At 41.3% G+C, this 24,877-nt stretch overlaps 1 protein-coding gene across 3 annotated transcripts in view; it reads left to right on the top strand.

Annotated features, from left to right (window-relative positions):
* The window catches only part of TMPRSS7 (transmembrane serine protease 7), a 49,302-nt gene extending 30,530 nt beyond the window's left edge, over positions 1 to 18,772 (top strand). For all 3 annotated transcript variants that reach the window (XM_060099853.1, XM_060099851.1, XM_060099852.1), the window contains 9 exons: positions 2,145 to 2,251; positions 5,398 to 5,534; positions 7,817 to 7,924; positions 10,027 to 10,137; positions 10,949 to 11,065; positions 12,367 to 12,538; positions 14,881 to 15,149; positions 16,658 to 16,794; positions 18,585 to 18,772. In XM_060099853.1, the coding sequence (XP_059955836.1) occupies positions 2,145 to 2,251; positions 5,398 to 5,534; positions 7,817 to 7,924; positions 10,027 to 10,137; positions 10,949 to 11,065; positions 12,367 to 12,538; positions 14,881 to 15,149; positions 16,658 to 16,794; positions 18,585 to 18,755 (1,329 nt within the window). In that variant the 3' untranslated portion in view covers positions 18,756 to 18,772. The remainder of the gene's footprint in view (positions 1 to 2,144; positions 2,252 to 5,397; positions 5,535 to 7,816; positions 7,925 to 10,026; positions 10,138 to 10,948; positions 11,066 to 12,366; positions 12,539 to 14,880; positions 15,150 to 16,657; positions 16,795 to 18,584) is intronic.
* Positions 18,773 to 24,877: the final 6,105 nt, after the last annotated feature.

A 24,877-nucleotide genomic window follows, 5' to 3' on the forward strand; every position in this document is an offset into this window, starting at 1 on the left:
CAATACTTTGTGAAACTGCACCTCATCCATCCATTTATCCAGCACGGTAATATCAGTAGAGTCTCTTGGCCAATCTAAGCATGAAAGTAGAATTGTGTATGATTCTGTGTCAGCGGAATCAGTGTGCAAGGGAACATATTTCCTTTCACTGTGGAGAGGCTTTTTGCTTGGGGTGCATATAAATCCATTTTGTTTCAGAGCTCTGGAACTCAGTGAAAATGCCTAAGCAAGCTTCTTTGTGGAGGATTGCATTGGAATATGTTCTCATGCTATAAAATTTAATTGATTCCTTAAATATATTTACTATCTTTCAGTTCACATCTTTTTTTTTTTTTAATGTGAAGAAATAACCAAATGACAAGAGTGAAAAAAATGTGATGTGTGTTCTCATGAGCCTTGTGAGTCTTACGGTGAATGAAAGACAATCCTGTTCCTCTGGGGTTCCCGACATGGGTTTCCAGGCAGTGCTGAGAAAAGGGAGGCCTTCAGAGAAATGCAGGACTGGTTTGAGTTTCTGGTCTGTGTTGGGAAAGTTGCTTGTCTTTGGTTAGTCTAGGTTCCTTCTTCTATAAGATGGGAATCATACTATCTGCCTAACCATGTTGTTATGTTTAAATTAGTCATAAAGTGCCCAATCCATTTCCTCTCAAAGGTAGATTAAGGTGGGAGGGGAACTATATTTAAACACAAGTTAGAAAGAAGCACACCACACAGCAAAGAAAATATAACATAAAATATGATGACATAACTGAAAAACCAAATGTCTGTCAGAGCAATAAAAGTCAATGGACAAAATTCATCTGTTAAAGGAATAAGGCAGTAGGATTGAATTGCAAAGTATTACCTAAAACTTAAATGTATGTTGTTTTTAAAAGACAAAATGAATTTAAAAAGTGATTTTGTAAAGTTGAAAATAAAAGGATGGGCAATATCATACTAGGCATATGTAAACAATCAGAAAGCAGGGATCACAACCTTAATGCCAGACAATGCTGGAATTACGGCATTCAGTGGGAAAAGGAAGGCAGTCTGCAGTGATAAAGAGGGTGATCCACATAACGATCTAATTACTACGATTATTTATGCACCAAAGGATATAGCGTTAATACTCGTAAAACCTATATGAGGTACAAAGAGAAATGGAGAGTGCTTCAATAAGAGATTTTCCTTTCTCTTGGCTCATGACAGAGACAGTGAGGGACAATAAATAAGGCTAGGAAGAGTATTAAATCATACAAATAAAGAGTTTGGTAATATATATAAACAGAAATTACCCTTTTAAAAAAATGACCTTGGGGCCTTCATAATTTTGATCCCAACAAAATTGTTAGTAAATTAAAAAATTAAATGCTATACTGCAATAAATAATCTGTTATCTAACTCAGGTAGAATTTAAAACCTTGAAAATAGGGAAGCCAAAATTCTGCTCCCTGGAAATGTAAGAACTCTCTCTTAAATAATTCCTGGGCTAAAGTGAAAATTAAAACAAAAATTATGGCATATCAGATGTGATGTATGTGCATGTCATACAATGCCACAACAAGGCCAGTTGCATTGCGTGTGTGTACGTGTCAGTGTGTGTGTGTGTATGCGCTCACTTGTGCACGTACCACATAAGTAGCTGCTTCTCTTGTTCGATCTCTTCCAAGAAGACATAGGGATGACTCAGAAACGTCTGAAGTACCAAGGTTTAATAGGAAGAGGATGCTGATTCATTCCTCCTTTACCTAAAGAATCAGAATAGTGCCTTAAATAAACTGTCATTATTGTCGTCTAAGGAGGAAAGTGTGTAAACTTGCTAACAAGTGGGTGTTTTCAAAGTTAAGCTCACTTACTTGGAGGAAACTGAAACCTAGAGGTGATCTAATGTATCTATCTCAGCTCATCACACTGGGGCGTCACAGCTGCTCCTTGAGCACAGGGTGTGCTGGGGGGGGGCAGCTCACTTCCCTCTCTGTCGTGCTCTCCTCTTCAGGTCAGTTTGTTCAGGGGAACTGGTCTACCCCACCAAGGGCCACAGGGCACAGTGAATAAAATGCCCTTAAAATAGCAAGCCCAAGGAATGCGTTCTGAGTAACAAAATCTTAGTCTGAAACATATTCTTCAACTGAGTCATTTTTCTGACTTACGTTTGTTTTTTATAGACTCCCCTATCAACTCTCGGCATAGCACTGAAATTCCATAACTATTCAATAACCAAGAAGAGTATGAAAGGCTGTGACCATGGATGGTGGGAAATTAATGAGCACATGTAAGTGGTTTCCATATGTGAAGAATCCAATGAAAAGCCTCACCCAGGAGTTCAAAGCCTTGGATTCCTTTCCCCCAGAGAGTCTGCACTTTACTATTTACAGACCGGGGAACTGAGGACTACAGGAGTTAAATAACTTGCTCAAGGTCACTCAGCTCATAAGAGGTTAACCCAGGATTCAAGTCCTTATGGCTCCCAAGTCCCTGTTTCTACCACTGCTCTGTGCTGTTGGGCTATGGATGTACACGCTCCATACTTTACAAAAATAATTGGCAGAAAAACCATTGCAGCCATGGAGGAAAATAGTAAATAGAAGTCCTGATGATTACAAAAGCTAGAAACCATTAGCCAATTCTGTGCAGTAGGAGAAAGAAGCTGAGAGAAATTTAGGCGCCTGGGCTTCCCGAACTGATCTAGGAGGTCCTTACTCTCTCCCTTAATTCATCCTTTAGCTCTTGTTATGTTTACTTGCTTCTAAAGTTATAATAGGTCTTGTATTAAAAAAAAAAATACAGGATGCCCTGTCTTTGCCAAATAGCTTCTCAGTTTACTTTAAGGAAACTTGTGAAGTTAGGCTTCGGGACTTGTCTGCTAATTCTTTGCTCACAGCTATTCCATGAATGAAACCTTCCCTTTCTAAATGATTTTCCTGAACAACCTTCTTTGATTTCATTTAGACTCTTAGATGACTTGCTAAATAGTCATTGATCCTAGAATCAATGACTTGGAATAGAATCTCCCTGATTTAATGGCTTTCTTGGATCCATTATTAACATGTGGCTTGTACTCCTTTTGGGAGTATTTTTGAATCAAGGGTCTATTAAGTAGGAGGCAGAAGACCTAGGTTCAAATTGCAGCCTTGTTGTTTAGTAGCTACATTAACTAGGACAAATTATTTAATCACTTTGTCAGTCTGTAAAATGAGGTAATGAGGTGGGGATTTTTGGTAAGAATTCAATGAAATGATGCTTACCACACACCAGAACATCTTAGCTATGATTAATATGATTAATAGGATTGCTAAGGAAATGACATCGGATGCATAAATACTATGGAATGTGCCCCAAGGCTTGAAAGATATTGCATTTTGGTATTTAATTAGAGGTCCAGAAAACAAATCTTTACAAATCGATTGTAAGCTTGTATGCTTAAAATAAAGCAGTGCTTTGAAAATGAGATGCTTTTTCCCCCTAAGTAACAACCCCTGCCACCCATGATGCATTGCTGCCAAAATATGAATAGTTTCCTCCTGCAAATACCAGGAAAGCTCTCTGCCCTAAATACTTACCCTGAAGGAGCAGTTCTTCATTTTGTCTTGTGGGTTGGCTGAAATTCTATCGGATTCTTTTGATACTAGTTGTACCCATGGGATTTAAAATGCCAGCCCTTCCCATTATCAGTCCTTTTCATTAGAAAGGCTCTAATTGAACTAATTCCTGGCACCTTGCTGCTAAGGTTAGCCTAAAGGCTTTGGGTCTGTCATGGAGAAGGAAGAAAAAGTAATGCTGACACCAGGAAGCCTAGTGATCCTGAATTCAGAGAACATAGGGGTGGGGTATGAGTGCTCAGGGCACCTAGAATGCAGTATATAAACCTGAAGAAATGGACAGCCTTCCTAAGCTTTTGTCCAGCAAAGTTCCAGAGGGCAAGGCTGTTGGTGCGTTAGAAAGTGCTAGGGTTTAGTATCCGGTGAACTGTGTCCTAATGCTGCCTCTGCTTACTTACTATTTGGACTTTAACAAATTACTTCACCTCTTTATGTCTCAGTTTTCTTACCTGCCACGTGTCTGCCCACGTAAACTAACACTTGCTGGGTTTCTCCAATCTCTCGCTTTATTTTACTTTCATTTCATAAACCTCCACTATGCCCCAATTACATACTGTCCCCCTGTAAACTCCAGCCCAAGCATGGTTTCATGCTTGACCCCTTTCCTCTTAACTCCTCTTTAATGTCGAAGTGAGGCTAATCTTTGCAAGAAAACTCTAGTAAATATTAATGGAGAATTCCAATAAAAACTATGAGATACAGATAACAATCATCATGATTTTAGAATGCAGGCTTCTGATCCCAAGATGACCAACTAGAGTAGACTCTGGCCCCAAAAGCTTGACTAGGCTTTCAGGCACCTCTCAGATGCTGGCTTCTGCTTAGCCAGGTGGCCACCTGCAGCTGCTGTCTCTTCCTCGTATCCCAGGGGCTGGTCTACCCGCCGATCAGCTCCTGAACTTCAGCCAATTGCAAAGATTTGTCCTGAAATATACGTGAATGCTTTGAACTGTAAAATGATAGGTTATCCCTGTGCTCTTCACACTGAATGCCAACATCTGACCCATGAAACGTGTGGTTCCCAAATGCTTTGGGGACCTGGAGTGATGGGCATTCACAGATTCCAGTGGAGAACGTCCTCCTTCAAGCCTAGTGTCTACTGTTTCCCTTTGAGAAACAATAGACACCTGGGAAAGTCTTGCTCACACAAGGCAGAAGCCTAACTCACCATGGGCCCCAGTGTAATTATACTTCATGTTCCACTAACGGCAGTGCTCATGCAAGGATAACTAATAGGGGGGACATTTTCTCCTAGGTGATGAAAAGAAAAACCAAGGTAGGGGGATATTGCAGATGGACATCACTATTTTGAAATTTTGCCAAGGACAAGCCCTGAAGTGCATATCAGAGTTCAATTTAGATTGAAAGATTGTTGTCTTTTGCTTTAAGTGTTGCTGGAATTCTCTGCACGTTTTCAACCTGAGCTCATGGATTCCACTCTGCCCTGTAGAGAGATTTGTGGCCAGAGTAGGCAATTCTTTTTTTGTTAGGCAGTTATTTATGTTCAAAGAAGAGAGAGGCGTAGGAGAATTAAACCCATATTTCTTCTAATTATAAGTATTGGTGAGGAAAGCAACAGGTAACAGATAGTTGGTAGTACTGCTATTGTTTTATTTAGCAGAGGAGAAAATCAAGGGGACAGAAGTGATTCAATGGCAATCACTTAGCATAGGATGGATAACTACCATCAGCTCTACCATAAGCATCTCCGTTTATGAAGCTTAAATGACCAAAGTATCAGTGAATTCGCTGATGACAGAAGACAGGAATGCAGTTGACAGGCCCTCATGCTGTGTGTCCCCCTACCCTTACTCCTCAGGTACTGCGGCTCCTACATGGATCACCAGACGATTTTCCGAGTGCCCAACTCCTTGGTTCACGTTCAGCTTCAGTGCAGTTCAAGGCTTTCGGACAAGCCACTTTTGGTGGAATATGGCAGTTACAACATCAGTCAACGTAAGCCGGGGATCAGCCCCTTAGAAAACCGTAATGAAGGGTTAAACAGAGGCTAACACTTTATGACTCTAAACGATGAGAATTTAAGGAATGAAAACTCCTTCTTTATTTCTGCTATTGACTAGTATACTTTTATAATAATATTTAAATAACTATATAGTAGGAACAAAATATATGATAAATATTACATACAATTATGTATTTATTATGCTGAAGTTTAAATTATAGAAGAAATAATATCATTATTACAATTGAAAAGTAGTTTCTTACATTATTCCTGAAATATAGGACAATTTCTTGATTCATTGTTCTTCTTGCTGGCCATAATTTTTTGTAAATATGAGGTTTACGCCAACATTTGATGGATCGGAGGGCAGCAGTTGCAACTCACTGTGGCTTCTGATGCATAGAAGGACTGGTCTTTCAAGGAGAGTCCAAATATCAGCCTGCAGAGTGTTGAACTTCACACTGAGAACTGCTGGAACAGTGGCCAGGAAGCGGTCAGCAGAAAAGGCAATGTCTGAGGGAAGTCATTAGTGCTGGAGAGAGTAGATACTGACTCAGGAAATTCTCAACCCGTTTTTTTTTTTTTTTTTTTTGGTCTTAAACAGTAGTCTCTGAGGTTTAATAATCTAATTGTATTTTTTGGTAGTAGAAATTAAAATATATGACAGTTCAAATAGGAGACTTTCGTCTGTATTTCACCTACAGTCACTTCTCCTGCCACTGGGATGCCACTCTGTGCTTGGAGAAACAGTGATTGTGTCTCAACCCATTTTAAAAGAGGGAAAATAAGAGTTGACCACTTAGGAATCCATGAGGTTAAGTCCCGAGAGAAAGCTCAGTTAGACCCTTCCTACTTTGTCAATGCTAATATACCTGCTTCTGGATTCAGAATTATTACACTTCTGAATATCAGAATATTATAATTCCCATCAATGATACAGGTAACTAGTAAGCTATCTTTTTTTTTTTTTTTTTTTTTTTTTTTTTGCTGTACGCGGGCCTCTCACTGCTGTGGCCTCTCCCGTTGCGGAGCACAGGCTCCAGACGTGCAGGCTCAGGGGCCATGGCTCACAGGCCCAGCCACTCCGTGGCATGTGGGATCCTCCCAGACCGGGGCACGAACCCGTGTCCCCTGCATCGGCAGGCGGACTCTCAACCACTGCGCTACCAGGGAAGCCCAAGCTATCTTATTTTTAACTCTTATTTCAAACCATGAATATTTCCTAGGAGCTCATGCTCTCCATCATGTGCCGTTGAGTTAGTGGTTGACCTGACCATGCAGCCTCCCCATTCTTTTGCACGAAGCACAGGCTAGGTAGCTTATAAAGAACAGAAATTTATTTCTCACAGTTCTAGAGTCTGGAAGTCCAAGATCAGGTGGCCTGGCATGGTCGAGTGAGGGCCGTCTTCTGGTCTCAGACTTCTCGTTGTGCCCTCGCATGGCAGAAGGGGTGAGAGCGCTCTGTGTGGCCTCTTTTATAAAGGCAGGCACTCATCCCATTCCCGAGGGCTCTGCCTCCGTCACTTATCACCTCCTGAAGGCCCTGCTTCCCCCTACGATCACCCTGGGCATTAGGATTTCAACATATGAATTTGGGGGCTGGGGAACACAGATATTCAGACCACGGCAGAGAGAAAGGATTTACTATTACTATCATGTTTAGCTATAAGCCCAGGATTAAAGATTCCATTCCAGGGAATGGATCTTTGATGAGTAGCCTGGTTGAAGTGCCCTAGGAGTCCTGAGTTTTGAAACCAGTCACTAATCTCTCTAGGTCCAACTTCTAAGATCAGTGGTTACTAATACATTTTGCCGTAGAGATCCCTTGAAAATGTAATTAAAGGCACAGACCATCAGAATAATGCATCTGGTCATAGGGGATTCAGAAACACCAGAAGGCCATTTAAATTCCCCGGGGATTCTAAAGACTGCACCCTGAGCCTACTGGACTCAAAGGCATCTTCCAGCTTTCTCTTTCTTCAAGTCTGTGATAAAGCCAGGTTGCTGAGCCGAGGATGGAGGTGTAGGAATTTGTACATGTGACCTGCCTGCAATGTTGACTCAGAGCTTCTGGTGGATTAGTTTGATTTCTTTGTTCTTAAATAGTCCTTTCTGGTCTTTCAATTACCAGCTATAGCTTTGCGTTGATGGAGAAATTGTATAATTACTACCGCTATGTTGCCACTCAGCCACTTAACAATTCACATTTCTTTGTTAATGTGGTCTGGTGACTTTTAGGGACCCACACAGATTTCCTATGTCTTATTGTCTCTAGCCTGTCCTGTTGGATCTTTTAGATGCTCCTCCGGTTTATGTGTCCCTCAGGCCCAGCGCTGTGATGGAGTAAATGACTGCTTTGATGAAAGTGATGAACTCTTCTGTGGTGGGTATTTAAGCTTTTACTATGACTTTCTTAGGAATAAATAGCTTGTCAGGATCACTGTTGCTGCTGATGCACATCCTGGGTCTTTTGTAGCTGTTATCTATTGCCACATAATAAACTATCCCCCAAACTCAGTGGCTTACGACAATCATTTGTTCTGGATCATTAATCTGTGTGTTGTCTCAGGTATGACCAATCTAGGCTGGCCTCAGCTGGTTGGCACTGCTTTAAGCCGTGGAGCCTCCTGAGCTTGGTTCTTCTCAGGTTGGGGTTGGTTCTACTCCTCGTGGTTCTTTTCCTTGTTGAGCTAGTGGCCTGGCCCTGGCAGTGGTAGAAGCAAAGGAGGGGGTGACCAAAAATATAAGGTTCCTCTTAAGTCCTGGTCTTGGAGCTGGCACATCATCACTTGTGTCATATTCCATCGGTCAAATAGCTGAGGCCATAGTCAAGGGGCAGGGAAGTTTATTCTGCACACTTTGGGGCCATGGCAAGGGTGGGGATGCCTAATACTATCATAGAGAATGAGGATCTATGGTTAGTAAGTCAATCAGCCACAATCTGAAACATAATCCTATTTTAAAGCACAGATCTTTCCTCTAGAAAGAAGTTCAGAATCTGCAGAGAAGTAAACACTTTCAGCATGCTCATTTATGGAGCACGGGTGTTGAGAATAAAAGAATTGATTTTTTTTTTTTTTTTACCAGTATAGTTTGCATCAACATCACATTGGTAATAACTAAGTGGTGGGGTTTTGGATGTTCTTATTTTGGGCAGAGAGTCTCTGTATTGGTTTTTCATTACTATTTGCACATAATTCCTGAATCTATGTCCAGTTTCAGGGAGTACTATGGGGAGAGTAGTGCACTGGACCATATGACACCACCCGCAACCCTTCCTCCTAAAGATCCAGAGTTTAATTCCGATACAATTGCAATGATGAAGCTATTTAATCTTTCTATATTTTGGAGAAATATTAAAGTTAATATAACTAACTGAAAAATTATGTTCATAAAAAAATAACCTGTAACTCTACACCCTTTTTTTTAATTGACAAAACAAAATAAAACCCTCTTAACTTAAGCTTCATTAACAATTTAAATCTATAGGGTCTTCTATTTCTTAAGAAAATAAATACCATTATATAGTGATTGAGGTTGCTTTTGTTTTTTATGTTATTTTTATTCCCTACTATTATGCTCCAAATGCAAGTGATTATTGTTACTTTGTAACAAGGACTGTTTTTTAGTAATTATCATTTCTCATCATGCCATGTCGGGAGCTATTCTCTAGGAGTTGCCTAGGTACTAGATACTCTCAGAGTAAATAAATGAACTATTTCAGGGCAGCAACGTCCTCCCCACTGCTCCTCACAAGACATACCTCTGAAAAAAACAGGAGCAGATAACAAAAATGATAACTTTTCAAAAAACCAGAAATGTCTAAGGAATTATACCTTCTAAGAGTGCTTGCTACTATATTGTGTCTGTCACTGGTCTAAAGGCAATTTCCGAAAATATTCCAAAGAAGAAAAATTGTAATAGATTTACACTGGTATTTCCTAGTTCAGGGAATGAATGTCTCAGGGTAAAATAATTTTAAAGAGAGTTTTCCTTACCAATAGACTACAAGTCTGTTGTTCTTTAAGATCTCACATTCGTTAATCTAGTCTACAAACTTTTAGTGAGCACCTACTATTTGATCAGGCACCAGAAGAACAGAGATGAGTAAAACAAAATCCCCAATCTCAGGACACTCCACTTTTTTTAGGAAGATAGACAAGTCCAATTTAGATAAAAGTTTATGATTTTTATTTTCCTTAACATCTTATGATGCATTTAATTGTAATTAAAGAAACAAACCACCAGAGTTTAATGTATTTCTCCACAAGCAAAAGTCATATCTGACAAACTCAAAGTGCTAAGAATTACACCAAAATTTAAACATCTGCTTTTCCTCATGGAGGTGTCAGTTTTGAGAAAACACATGTTTTGTTTTGTTTAAGTCATCTTAACCATTTGCACATTTTGAGGGGCACTGCTGGTCATCAGGGAGTCCCAACTGATGTCTCGGGCTCACGAGCTTTCTGCCTGTTCTCCTTCCAGTGACTCTTAGACCTGCCTGCAACTCCAGCTCCTTCAGGCAGCATGGCCCTCTGGTCTGCGACGGCTTCAGGGACTGTGAGGATGGCCGGGATGAGCAGAATTGCACTCAAAGTGAGGAGGAGCCCTCTGCACTTTGCTGTTCTTCTAACCAGACTCTTCTAAGCCCAAATCAAAATATCTCTCTTGGGTTAGGGCAATCGGCTTGTCCCAGTTTCCCCACGGAAAATCCCAGGTCCAGGGAATCCTCCTGGGCCCAGACAAAGTGGAAGAGTTGGTCACTCTAATTGAGGTGGAGCGTGCGCGCGTGTGTGTGTGTGTGTGTGTGTGTGTGTGTGTGTGTGTGTGTGTGAATTCTGGAAGATTTTCCTTGCTGACTTGCTTCTAATGCTGTTCACGACTCAAGGAAACTGAGGATCGGATATAGGGGGATTTGCCAGATACTGTGATAGGGTATGATCTATTCTGGCCCCTGCAAAAACACACACTGCCAGAGTTGTGAACAAATGTGCAGTAATTCACAAAATCTGTCCATTCCCCCCCACCCCCAATGGTATAAAAGGACTGAGTATGGTGTTGATTTTTGCTCAGAAATTTTCTTGGAGAACAAGGTAAAGTAATGGCAAAGAAGCCATGGCTTAAGCCACCGATATGGCCAACTGCTTGGCATCTCTCCTACAGTGGAAGAAAGGAGAGACTATTGAGTTGATTCTCAACCAGTGCACCTACCTGCCTTCCTTTCAGTGGCTCTGCTGAGATGCAGGGACGGGACAGTGTGGGGTCGCTTCATTTCCCTCTGCCATGTTTCCCAGAGCAGCAAACACTGATCCTGTGGCTAAGCCATCCGTTGTGGATGGAATTCAGTGTCATTCACTCAAATCTGTCTCTGAGTAGGAAAAATCCTTTCTCCTTTGCTCATTTTTAGGTATTCCGTGCAACAGCAGAACTTTTAAGTGTGGCAATGATATTTGCATTAGGAAACAAAATGCAAAATGTGATGGCACTGTGGACTGTCCAGATGGAAGTGATGAGCAAGGCTGCAGTGAGTAGAAACATGTTCCTTCTGATCCTTCGTATTTGTTCCTCAGTTGGTCTGTTTTTTCATTTTTATTCCCTTCTTGGTGTAATGCCCCAGGCAGAAGTTGCCACAGGCCAGGGAAGAATAGTAAACATTGGTGAACTGAATCTGAAATGGTTTCTCAGAATTAAAAATTCTAGGGTGGAGTCTGTCTTCTTTCTTGATAATAAGCATTCATGCACTAGATGTTTATACTGAGAACTTTCACTTTCTAATAACTCTAATCAAGGGATAAGCTCTTAAATTAAAAAACCTATGAGAAAGGAAATAGGTACTGGAATGCCATGGATGACTTTGTTAATTATGCCTTATGTTGTGATCAATGTCAAGTGCTGGTTTGTTCCTTAGCTATGACCTGAGAACAGTAATCCACCCTATGTTATTATTAGTTGTGTGGTTTCTAATTGGCCATGTGCCAACTTGTTAATTATGTATCCTTATCAATACTATTTACACTGGAAAATAATTGCTCTGATAACTAATTTTTCTTAGCTAGGTTTTTTTTTTTTTAATTAATTAATTATTTTACTTTTGGCTGCATTGGGTCTTCATTGCTGTGCGCGGGCTTCCTCTGGTTGCGGCGAACGGGGGCTACTCTTCGTTGCGGTGCGCAGGCTTCTTATTGAGGTGGCGTTTCTTGTTGCAGAGCATGGGCTTTAGGCGCGTGGGCTTCAGTAGTTGCAGCACGCAGGCTCAGTAGTTGTGGCTCACGGGCTCTAGAGCACAGGCTCAGTAGTTGTGGTTCCCCGGGCTTAGTTGCTCCACGGCATGTGGGATCTTCCCGGACCAGGGCTCGAACCCGTGTCCCCTGCATTGGCAGGCAGATTCTTAATCACTGTGCCACCAGGTAAGTCCAACTAGGTTTTCATTTGTTTGGGACTTACAAATTCTCTCCCAAATCAGCACAACTTCAAGGACACTCTTCTCAATTCTGTTGCATTTGGAACTAATCTTTTTCCTCTACCTAACAACCTGAACTCCACGGCTCCTGTTCTTATCAGTACAGCTGTTACTAATAGGTCCCCTCCTCCCCTCATGTGTGTTATTGTACAGAGACTCTGTGTCAAGGCCTATTTTCAGGAGGGAGGTAGTGATTTGTTGGTGCTAGTTTCAGAACAGACCCCCATCTCGCCTCTCTAGATAAGCAGGGGATTTCAAATTGCTTATCTGGTTAGTCAGTTCCCAACCCAGCTCAAAACTTGACTGGATTTCCAGTTTTTCTTCCAAGTCTGCCTTTAATTCATGTGACCCTTCCTCTCCTAAAGGCTGCAGCAGGAGTCCCTCCACCCTCCACCGCATCATCGGGGGCACCGACACCCTGGAAGGGGGCTGGCCATGGCAAGTCAGCCTCCACTTTGTTGGATCTGCCTACTGTGGAGCCTCAGTCATCTCCAGGGAGTGGCTTCTCTCGGCCGCCCACTGTTTCCATGGAAACAGGTAGGGCATCTCAATTCTTACTCTGAAGTGACCACAGACCACAGACCATACACCTGCTCCCATGTTGTGGGAAGAAGCTCCCTGTTGGACACATTCCATCCATTCAGTTGGTGGTTTTTTATTTTGTTTTGTTTTTGTGACATCAATTGTATGCCAAACATTCTTTTTAGGTATTATTGATATAAAGAGAAGAACACAAAGGAATATCAATAATGAACAGGCTTTTACCAGACTGAGAAAATAGGATAGGGCTTTCAAGTCAGAAGGAATTCTATGGGAACGTGTGAAGACCATAGAGTATGGGAATGTGTGGAGAACGGGTATTAAGGGATTACTGGGGTACAGGTATCCCTATTTAGAGCGTGAGGGTAGCGATTCTGCATCCAATTTCCAGTGTAGAGGTGGGGAGGATTCCCACAGTCCCAAGCAATTCTCTGACATTAGCTGGGTGTCCTATAATTCAACTCAATTCTGACTTTGTCTACCCAGATAGATTAAACAGTTTAGGGGCTCAGTCCTACAAAACTACCCCTCTCCCCCTAATTCAGATGCCAATCCAAAACCTAGGTTGTCACCTGATCTTCTGACTGACTGGTTATAGAGTGGAGGTTCTAATGACCCCCTCCTTGGATTTTATTAATTTGCTAGAGCAGCTCACAGAAGTCAGAGAAACATTTTACTTGTTGGCTTACTAGTTTATTATAATAAGATATAACTCAGGAACAGTCTGATGGAAGGCATGCATAGGGCGAGGTATGAGAAAGGGTACAGAATTTTCCATGCCTTCCTGGTGTGCATCACTCTCTCCGAATCCCCATGCGTTCACCAACCGGGAAGCTCTCCAAACCCAGTCCTTTTGGAATTTTATGGAAGCTTCCTTACAGAGCCATGATTAATTAAATCATTGGTCATTGGCCATGGATTCAACCTCTAGCCCCTCATTCCTCCCTAGAGGTCAGGAGTGTAACTGAAAGTTCTAACCCTCCAATCACATAGTTGGTTCTCCTGGTGACCAGCCCCCAGCCTTAGCTGCAGTCCCAAAGTAACCTCATTAACATAACAAAAGACACACTTGCCCCTCTCATCACTTAGGAAATTCCAAGGGTTTTAGGAGCTCTATGCCAAATGGAAGGAAAACCGAGTATATATTTCTTATTATAAATCATAATATCATGGGGGGATCATGAAAAAGTCCATTAGGGTTGTCGTCCGAAGGGCTCTGTCTGCCATTACTAAATGGGGTTATTATGGGGCAGACACTCTCCCAGCTAAGGGTGAAAAGAAAGCTCAGAAAACAACTAAAAAGTAACCTTATTTGGAATCTATTGGAGCTTAGGTACAAAAATATGCCATTCATTTCTCATTCAGAATTTTTTAAAGTGGAGTATTTCAATGAATTTATACAATTAGAGTATTTGTTTCTCCTGGAAATTACAGGATTCATGTTAATGACTAAAACGGCTACACTTCTGTTCCACCATTAGTCTTTTATGCTAAGAAACTGCTCCAAGTAATACGTGACCCTCAATACTCCCCTGGGTCCCCAGTGCTGCCCATGAGATGTCAGCTAAGCAGATAAGGGGCCACACTCTTTGGGATCTGTCCTTATTTTTCTTCCAAAGCTTCCACATTCTCTTCACCCCACCAGAGCAAGGCTGCTACACCCATGGAGACAGAAACCTCAGGTGGAGGTTACAAGACCCTCGGTGACTTCATGCCAGGATACTGGGGTCAGGATTAGAATTCTGGAAGGGCTCATAGGGAGTGGGACCCTGTGAATAGTCAAGTTTGAACAGTTAGAGCAGTGATCTTTAAGGCTTCTGGTAGTTTTCAAGAAGAAGTTTCCTTACATTCCTGCTTGGAATACTTTGATTTCTAATCTATTTTGGTATTCATATCATTTGAATTTGGTAAAAGGATCCCCAGACCACCGTCTTACTGGCTCTGTCTCCATCAAATACCACTGTCAGCTTGAATAGGGAGAAGGTAACAAATGAATTCCAGTCACTACTAATCTTGACCTGTGTGTGATTCCTGAAATACTGGTGGCAAGAAAATTGCCAGCAGGTCCTTAGAGTGTGGCTGAGGAAATTTTCTAGAACTTAACTATCATCCACCAGCCCTGCTCTACCTTACTCCATCTTTGGTTTTACTAAGGGGACAAGGGAGGCTCAGAGAAGTTGTGTTCCTTGCCATGCCCATGGACAGAGGCAACGTCTAGGATAGGGATTGAAAGTCAGACCTCCCTTCCTGCAGCCCTCCTCCCTCTGTGGAGTGCTCTTTTCCAAACCATGTCTGGTTCTTCAGGCCTCTGACTCTGTGCTTCATTCTTTTTGTACCAGACTCTCCGACCCCACACCATGGACTGCTCACCTTGGCATGTACGTGCAGGGGAATGCCAAGTTCGTCTCCCCAGTGAGAAGAATTGTGGTCCACGAGTACTATAACAGCCAGACCTTTGACTATGATATTGCGTTGCTACAGCTCAGTGTCGCCTGGCCTGAGACCCTGCAACAGCTCATTCAGCCAATATGCATTCCTCCTGCTGGCCAGAAAGTGCGCAGTGGAGAGAAGTGCTGGGTGACCGGCTGGGGGCGAAGGCATGAAGCAGGTGTGTATGTGTCAGTGAACACCATGCCCTCCTCTCCAGATCATAGTAACTCGTGTTGGTGTAGTGCTTTAGGGTTCATGGAGAGGGTTTTTGTATATGATCTCATGGAGCCTTCTAAAAACTCTGAGAGGTGGAATGGAGGAGAGTATTATAATTCTTGTTTTATGATGCTTTCCCCTTGCCTCAAAAAGAAGCAGGACCCACTTCTTAAGGGAAGCTCTTTGAGCAAGGCAGGGCTGGATAGATAGTATGGGCCCTTTGCAAACTCAGAGGGGTTTGCTAGTTCCCTTTCATCCAAAAAAATTGACTCATTTTCATAAAGAAGAGAAGGATACTCTGTCACACACAAACATACACACCTTACTGTGTCAATTCATAGACAGTTGTCTGGAGGATGATACGAGTATGTCCTTTACAAGGGCAACTAACTGGCCAAGTGAATGAGAGTGAGGGCTGAAATCCAGCCTACCCTTAGCTTACCAGACTGCAGATTCAGGCATAAGGGGTTAAATCAGCCTAGAATTGGTCCACGCAGAGGGGATGCCTTTTTACAATTCTTCCACCCAGAGCGGGCATCCTTTTTCATATGCACAAAGGTCAGACTTTATGGTAGGGAAGTTCCTACATCTGTCCTGCCAAGGTTTTTATGGCCTAGGATTCTAAATACACAGTATGGAGAGGAATCCAAAGTTTTAATCCAAAGGTTAGAGCTAATGCTTTCCCTTGATCTCCCAGTCATCTTGGATTCCCTTGCAGTCATTTCCAAGGGCTTAGGACAGATACATTTTCTGTAAGTCTTGGCCTTGCTTTGACACTCTCTAAAGATTCACTATGGGCAGCTTCTCCAGTGCTAACTGCCTACATTTAGTTATTGAAATCATGAAATTCACCACCTGTTTGGCCCTCCTGAGGGAAGGCAGATCACTGCTCGAACACCTATAACCTATCAGGACTGTGCTCAGGACTTTAATTACATCATCATATATCACAAGAGGAAAGAGTCTATTCAACCACCATATCATGGGACATTTTCTTTACAAGCATGAGTGTGTGAGTGTTTATTTTTCGGAATCATCTTAGCTACATAGGTTAGAAAAGGAAGTGAAAGGGCTATATCCACAGTATTATGTTTTTATGGTTCCTAGGATACTCCCATGTGTCAGTTATCATGCTCCACTTAAGGGGTCTTCCTGACCAGTGAGTATTGGTAATAACTGTTGCTGATTCACAGTCCTGAAGGCAGGAGGTACTTGGTGAAGGAGTATGGCACAGTAGCTCAGATGGTCGAGTCAGGCCTTGGATCTGGATCCTGCTCTGTTACTCGCTATTCTTGTGCCACTGGTTAAGTCCTTTATCTTCTTAAGCCTCCATTTCTTCATCAGAAAAATGGTTATCATAATAGAATTTACCTAAAAAATTGTTATGAGGGTAAAAGGAAAAAATGAGTAAATTGTCTAATAAAGTAAATGTAATCATTACTGTGATTTCTACTTCTATGTGTTTTCCAGACAATAAAGGCTCCCCTGTTTTGCAGCAAGCAGAGGTAGAGCTCATTGACCAAACCCTCTGTGTTTCCACCTATGGGATCATCACTTCGAGGATGCTCTGTGCGGGCGTCATGTCAGGAAAGAAAGATGCTTGCAGGGTAAGTTATCTTACATTTCCCTTGCCTAACATGGTGTACTTTCCATAGATGCTTTCATGTTTAATCTATACAACACTGGGCAATAACTCGGGCAGGGGCCTACCTTCATTCATATATTAATTATAATCCAATTGTCTGAGATCAGGAAAAGGTGACTAAATAGTAATTGGATCTGTAAAACTCATTTTCTAGTCACCATGTATTTTCCTCCAACAATTAGGGAATGAAGTCAGCATTTATCATTCTGCCATGATTTTCTTATAACGAAAAACTAAAAAACAAAGCAGAACGCACACACACAGTGTTTTAGGATCACTACCTATTTCTTAGCAGTGGCCATGTACCTTCTAAAGAAACAGTGTTTTATTTACTTACTCCTTTAACGCATAGGCTGGGGGAAAGGAAAGTGGAGTGGGAGAGGTGACAGGGACACTCATTTTTATGCCTCTGGATAGGCCTCCTGACAGTGGTGAAGTTGAAGGTCACCTTTGGGGGGACATTTCTATGAGCCTCAGATTCCAATGTATGCAGATATCTATTTGATTGCCAAAAAGTGAACAGGTGATTTAGAGAATGAGGAGGGCAGGGGAGCTGTTCCCGCATCTTTACATAACCTTAAAAATCATCTTATTATAATACTGTAGTGACTTCTATCTTCTAAGCTCCTATTTTGTGGCAAGCACTGTACTAGGTCCTTTACATAAATTCATTCAAATTATTTTTCATCCTCATTTTATAGAAGAGGAAACTGGGGCACAGAGAGCCTAAGTAAATTACCCAAGGTAACACAGCTAGTTGAGCTGGGATTTGAACCCTTACCTCTTAATGCTAAAGCTACTATATTTTGGGTGCTTCCTGCAGCTAGTCGGTTATATAGTCCTGTTCCCCATAGCCACCCGGGTTTAGAGGTTAAATTAGACTTCGTAGAGTCGGTGTGGCAACAGTTAAAATAAAAAGATCTCAGTCTCCTACTAGTTAGAATTCACCTAATCAGGTTTAGAATTGTAGGGGTGGCATCCAGGGACACATTCGGAATGCTTTTTTTATCTTTGCCTCTGAGTAAGGTATAGCTTCAGGTATGCTCCAAAATAAGAAAATAAAAATCCAGATATTATACTTTAAATAATGAGCACTGTAGGAATTCTGTTTAAACATTGAATTATTTCAGCCTTTGCTTTTGGAGTTAAGATGTCAGAAAGGACTCTCAAGTGAGGGTGATTTCTCTGTGATAACTATCAGCCAGTGATCCTTGGGGTTTCGTAATTGGACCTGGCTCACTAAACAGGGTCTCCTTTTCTTTCTTCTTCAGGGCCATGAGCCAACACTGAAGTTGCATGGCCCAGAGGTAGAAGTGTACCTACCTTCCAAGATAACCATGCCTCAAAAGGTTACTGTGAGGATTAAATGACCCAAAATTGTGATTAGCACATACCAGCACTAAATAAATGTTAGCTATTATTATTATTGTCATTATTACTACTATTGAGGTTTGTTATTTTTTTAGAGGTATGTGAGAATTGTTTCCTCTGCAAGAATCTTCTAATGTCACTTTTGGCCTAAAGAATCTAGTTTCTTATGATGAATGCACCTTTTTAATTATAGGAAAAATAATTCTAAAATGACATTAGAAGTTTCACATTATTTCTTGTTACTTCCCCAAACTGCATAGTAGTTAGCCAAGCAAGAACCTGTCAGAGTAGGAGTTTGCTCACAATTCATTAGACATCTTAATGAAAAATTGATGATCATGGGACAAATGTGCTTTTTACTTACATTATCTTCTTGTGTAGGGAGATTCGGGTGGACCTTTGTCCTGTCGAAGAAAAAGTGATGGAAAATGGATTTTGACTGGCATTGTTAGCTGGGGACATGGATGTGGAAGACCAAACTTTCCTGGTGTTTATACAAGGGTGTCAAACTTTGTTCCCTGGATTCATAAATATGTCCCTTCTCTTTTGTAATTGTGCAAGTTTGATTTTTGACTATGTTTTATGTGATAGATTCTTTAAAAAAGAATGCAGTAATTATCAGTAAAATGAGATAATATTTTTCTTCTGGAACTCTCAGATTGCATACATTTGGTATTGAAAGACAAAAAGATTAATATGTATTTTATTCCCTGAAAAATTATCTCAAGGATAGAGCTGTATTCATTCTTAAGCATCAAAGGGCCATTGATTCAGGAATGGAAGAAAACTAAAGTAATGTCATGAACCAAACATCTAAAATAAGATAAAAAGTGGGTGAGAAGCTCAAGAATCCATACCTTACTTTATGTTCCTATTCAAGGGCAGATATTTATAAGGATCCAGGCAAAACTGATTTATTGAAATAAGTTCCATTAAAAAAACCATGCCAGGTCTTCAGTGTTCTAATGAAATTAAAAGCATAAAAATGACTCCTTCACAAATGCAAACAAAGCTAAACTCAGTTATTGACAGAGGAAGTACCTATATTGTTATTTTCCAATCCAATCTGTCTAACCATATCACAGGACTTTTCTTTAGCTGTAACATGGTAATATTGTGTGCAGAGAAACCATCAAACAACTAACAAAACTTATTTGTCAATTACTAATTAGTATTACTAATTAGAATGAAACATTGTCGTAGTTAGATTAAAAGCACTTACAAGGGATTTAAGAAAATTGTGGCAATGCTGGTCAGCAGTTGAAAGACAAAGGAATTTTTGGACGACTGTTTTGAAAGTGAAAAATTTCAGAATATTATCATCTGACTTCTGATCCCTTTATAAAACTCCAATGGCCAAAACTTTCTTTTATTATCAGAGCCGTGTAATACCTAGCATAGTTGTAAACCTATAGTACATGATCAATACATCATAGTTATTGATTTGTTTTATTTTGTTTGTTTGTTTGTTTGTTTTTTGAAGATGTTGGGGGTAGGAGTTTATTAATTTATTTATTTATTTATTTTTGCTGTGTTGGGTCTTCGTTTCTGTGCGAGGGCTTTCTCTAGTTGTGGCAAGCGGGGGCCACTCCTCATCGCAGTGCGCAGGGCTCTCACTATTGTGGCCTCTCTTGCTGCGGAGCACAGGCTCCAGACACGCAGGCTCAGTAGTTGTGGCTCCCGGGCCTAGTCGCTCCGTGGCATGTGGGATCCTCCCAGCCCAGGGCTCGAACCCGTGTCCCCTGCATTAGCAGGCAGATTCTGAACCACTGCACCACCAGGGAAGCCCCATGTTTTGTTTTTATTTAGAGTGTTTCACACATAATCTCAGAATAAACTTTTCATTAATAGAGGCTGTACTTAACAGTATCACCAAGTAGGTAAAAACAGCAGAAAGGAGAAGAATGATATAATTTTTTTCCCTGGGACAAGGTCAAAGAAAGTAATAGCAATGTTATTTGTAAGTAGGGTCCAAAATAATGAAACTGGATTTCATAGGACCTCGGAAAATCTTAATGTAACAGCAAAAGAAGAGAGAGTAAAAGGTGTCATAACCCAGATCAGATAGTAAGACTGAAACCTGGATATGATTTCTCTGAGATAGTGAATGTTTTCCATTTCACAAAACATATTTTGATTTGCTAAAAGACTGTTTCCTTCAGATAAAGGAAAAATGTTTTAATGATACACCTCTGAATATATCCCTGAGGATTCAGTAAACTGGCTGTGGCATAGTGCAATTCAGAGGGCCAAGTGTTCTCCTTAATCCACAAAGGGAGATTTAGCTACTGAACCCGTGGCATAGAAGAACAAATTAGGCTGACAGTTCTTAAAACCTAGGTTTATTTTGCCTGGTATTGCTGTGACTTAGGTACACGGTGAATTGTACTTTTTACTTATGGTGATTTCTAAGGAGATTTACTATTCAACAAAATACCTCACAACCTTGCATAAGTTTGTGATCTCAGTTAGGAGATGGAGGATGGTTAGCATGATCTATCAGATTCATCAGAGGGAGTTTTCAAACCACGCATACATGCTACTATTCTAAGCACTTGCTGGTGCTAATGTGAGTGTACCATGTTCCTCATCAGTGCAGACATGGGGAAAATGTTGAGAAACACCAGTTTAACTTACTTGGCTACTTCATGCCAAGATGCCTTTAGAACCTGAATGATGTAGGAATATCGACTTTATTTTTGCAAAGGTGTGAGTAGAGGCAAATTCCAAGACTGGTTTAGTTAACAGAGTGGAGTGGTCTCTAAAACCAAAGAAGCATTTTCATGTGCTAGACTATTGGGGAGAATTTGTAGGGACTCACCCTTCACAGTGCCTGGAAAACTGCAAAATGAAATACCACAAGCCAACCAACTATTTCTCATTTGTTTTCTGCTTGATTATCCTGAGTGGCTGATCCAATTGCTCTAATTGCTGATGTTCAGCATAGTACTGCTTGCCATCTGTCAACATATGGGTACAAAATGTGGTGTTTTGAAGAGGCATAGATCTATTTGAAGCTAATGAGATGCTTTGGTGACCTCACTTTAATGATGTTACTTTGTTTTATATGATAACCATTTAGGAAATTATTTGCTCTTAAAGGAGATGAAGAAAGAAGAACAAGTACTATGACAAGAAAAGCAAAATTGAAAATCTTATATACTGGTCAGCAAGTCTTGGCAAGAAGTATGTTTGAATTTTTTAATGTTATTTACACTTGACCCCCTTGAACGAACTAAAGTACTTGAGTCAATAATAATTTTTATATTATATTAAAAAGAACTATTTGTGCAAGAACAGTATACTTTTAAAAAGCACATTTAAAGAACTATTTATGAAAGAACAATATCCTTTAAAAAGCTACCCCTATAGAAGTCAGTTTTGAAGAAAATGCAAAAAGAAATCTAGATAGAACTTGCTTCCTCATTCACAAATCCTAAACTTCAACAAGAATTATTTAATCTAAACCTGGTTCTACCTCCAGGGAGAAACACTTCTTCCTAAATCATCTGAATCTTCAGTTTAGAGTCAGACTGGCAGGATAAAAAAAGTCCTCAAGTAGAAGTTGGTACATTCACCTACATTCTAGGTCAGCTGTCTGGAGATGAAGACATTTGCAGTTATCAGAAATCAGGAACAGGTTGCAAGTAAGAATTTAAGTAGTTCAGGCAATATGGGGAGGTGTGAGCAAGTGTCAGCAATCCAGAAAATGTGGCAAGACAGGAACACAAATCAATATCAAAAGAAAGTATATTGAATCAAAGGTTATTGCTGGGTGCAAAGAGTTTGGGATAGGTGGGTATTAGTTACAGAGATACTCATAGTTATGGAAAGGAAAGGAATATTTACTGCGATTCTGCTTTTACCAGGTACAGGAATAAATGCTTTACTTTAATTACCTCATTTAATCCTCCTAAATCTACTGGTTAGGAATCATTTTATAAGGAGGAAAGAAGCTCATAGACTTTAAACAACTTGCCTAAGAACACACAGTTAGTGAGGGTCTAAATTTGATCCTAACTCTTCTTGTCTTCAAAACCTATACTACCATAGGGATGTCAACAGTGTACAGGGCTAGTCTTATGAAATTCTGGAAATGCATTCGAGTCTAGATAAGAGAATAAATAAATCTCACCTCATGGTACTCAGAAGGCATTGAGAGATGTGGTGTAGAATATGCTTGTGACAGGAAACAGTAGCTTTCTGGTTCTCTGGGAGAGTGAAGGAGATTTTAGACATCTGTTCATGGAGAAACCAGGCTTGGAAGATAGCTACAATCCATCCATCCTACACAACAGAGGGAATCTCCCACTGAGAATGAGCTCCTGCAGTCAAATGAGGAAATTATGGGAAAGGTGGTCTGGGGCTGAGTAAGGATAGGAGTCAGGATTAGAGAGGTTTTAATGGTTCTAGTCAGGGTCTAAGGCCCCGGGTCTAGCAAGCTGTCATTACCGAGAATATTCAAATGAATCAACATTTACAGAGGTCACTGTGCTGGATACAGAGCAGAGTACTGGGAACATAGATACCTCGAGGAGATTAAACAAATGGTGGAGGCAGACAAGGAAAAAAAAATTCCTGCTTATATTCCATTTTAGCCATTCTGGCCTCTTTACTGATTCACAGACAGTAAAAGTCAGACAGGCTCCAGTCTCAGGTCCTTTGTCCTGGAGTTCCTTCTTCTTTCAGAAATCTGCAGAGCTAATTCCTTGCCATCTTCAACTCTTTGCTCAAATTTCACTTTCCTAATGACGCTTAAGTTGGTCATCTTATTTATAATTGCAACTCCCAACGGCACCGCTCAGCTCTCCAACTTCCCATACTCTTCTTTACTTCTTTTTTTCCCCCATAGCACGCACCACCTCCTAATATTCTAAAAACATTATTTAAGTTTGCTCCCCCTTAATAAATATTAGTTTCACAATGGCAGTGATTGTGTTTTATTTAGCTATCTCTTCAGATACATCTCAAGCACCAAGAAGAATGCCTGACACATAGCAAGCATTCAGTACTACTTGTTGAATTAAATTAGACTGTATATGTGACATGGTTAGCACAGGAACAACGTGTATGGGTAGCAGAGTGTGGATAACTTTTGGTGGAGGAAGGGAATCAGAGAAGGTCTATTGGGAAAAGTGTGTTTCAGCTTGGATTTAAAGATGAAGGGGAGCTGTCCATACGGAAAGTGGGCTGGAGTGGAAGGAGAAACATTTCAAGCAGAGGGAGCATCATATACAAAGACGTGGGGAGTGGCAACAGAAAGGGAGAGGGAAGGACCAGCCAGGAAGAGGAATCAGGTCAGACCAGAGGAGTCTACTGACTACTGAATGTCTGAGAAGGAAGACTAGAAGTTAGTTATTGCAGGGAAAGGTATACATGCAGGTTCCTCTCTCTTTTCACCTCTGATTCATTCTCTGCTCTTAGCCTGGGAGGCTGACCCCCAACCTCCATCACCAGTTTCCAATGGGAGTTAACGGGCAAAACCCTGGCAGGTGGAGAGAAAGATCAGAGAATTTTTCCTCTCTGCTGGACTGTAGTCCTGGCAGTGGCTGCAAATTTTTGTGACTACAGATCCTAGCAAGAGGGTCCAACCGATGGTTCTAGTTTTTAATCCAGCTCTAGTCCCTTTTAAGCCTCAGGGTATGGAAGGCTTTCTGCTGTTGCTAGTCCTTGGGTGCCTTGGTGCCCCTTTTTGGTTCCCTTAGCCCTTGCTCCTTCATTAGAAAGCCTCTTACAAAATCCCAGCTGAGAATGCAGACTGAGTCCTGCCTTTTAGGGCAGAGAAAGCAGAAGTCAGTGCCGGCCAGCAGCTGAGTGGCTACAGTTAGCACAACCCCATCCAGCAGGCAGATGGAGTCCAGAGTCCAGATGAGCTGGCAGCAGGCAAGAGACAACTAGAGACCCGATATCTACGCAGTGTCTGAACAGTAGGCATCGAGGGTGCTGGATTTTTGGACACAAGTCAACATCTTCTGAAATGGAGCTGATTTATATGTGCCAGGTCCATGTCTCAAGCTCATCTCAGTATGTATGTTTGTTGGGGGCAGGGAAGTAGGGAAGCAAGCCAGCTCTGAGCAGAAGCTTGAGAGGATCAGCACACCCTGCATAGCAAACATAATTTCAGGCTCTCAAGACCAGACGTTCTGAACTATGGACTGTGGATTGTGAGTGGGTGCATATACTTTTTCCTCAGGGTGTGTGTGTGTGTGGGGGGGGGGTGGTGGTGATGGTGGGATATCTGTGACTCCTCTTCCCAAAGGTAGATAATAGCCAACGTTTATGAATGTTTGCTCTATGTTTGAGTGCTTTGCTGATATCAACTCTATGAATCGGGCAACAACTCCCTTAGGGGGGTACTAACATTATGTCAGCTTTCCAGATGAGGAAACCGGGCACAGAAAGACGAAAGTCCAAGGTCTCGCAGTTAGGAACCCTGTGAGAGGGGATTAATCTGGGCAGCCTGGTTCCTGAGCCTGCTGTTCCCTCCACCACTCATTACGGTGTCTTTGCCTGACTCTTGACTCGTAAGAGGAAGGAGTGTATTCGTATTATGCACCTTCATTGGCTCGGAACCTCGCACGATGCCTGGCACGCAGGAGACAGTTATATGTTCACAGTTATATATTGATTAAATGAATGAGATTTTGCTAGGCAGCGAAAACTGGGGCAAGCCC

This window comes from Mesoplodon densirostris, chromosome 5, assembly GCF_025265405.1.
Source record: "Mesoplodon densirostris isolate mMesDen1 chromosome 5, mMesDen1 primary haplotype, whole genome shotgun sequence".
In the NCBI taxonomy this organism is placed as follows: Eukaryota; Metazoa; Chordata; class Mammalia; order Artiodactyla; family Ziphiidae; genus Mesoplodon; species Mesoplodon densirostris.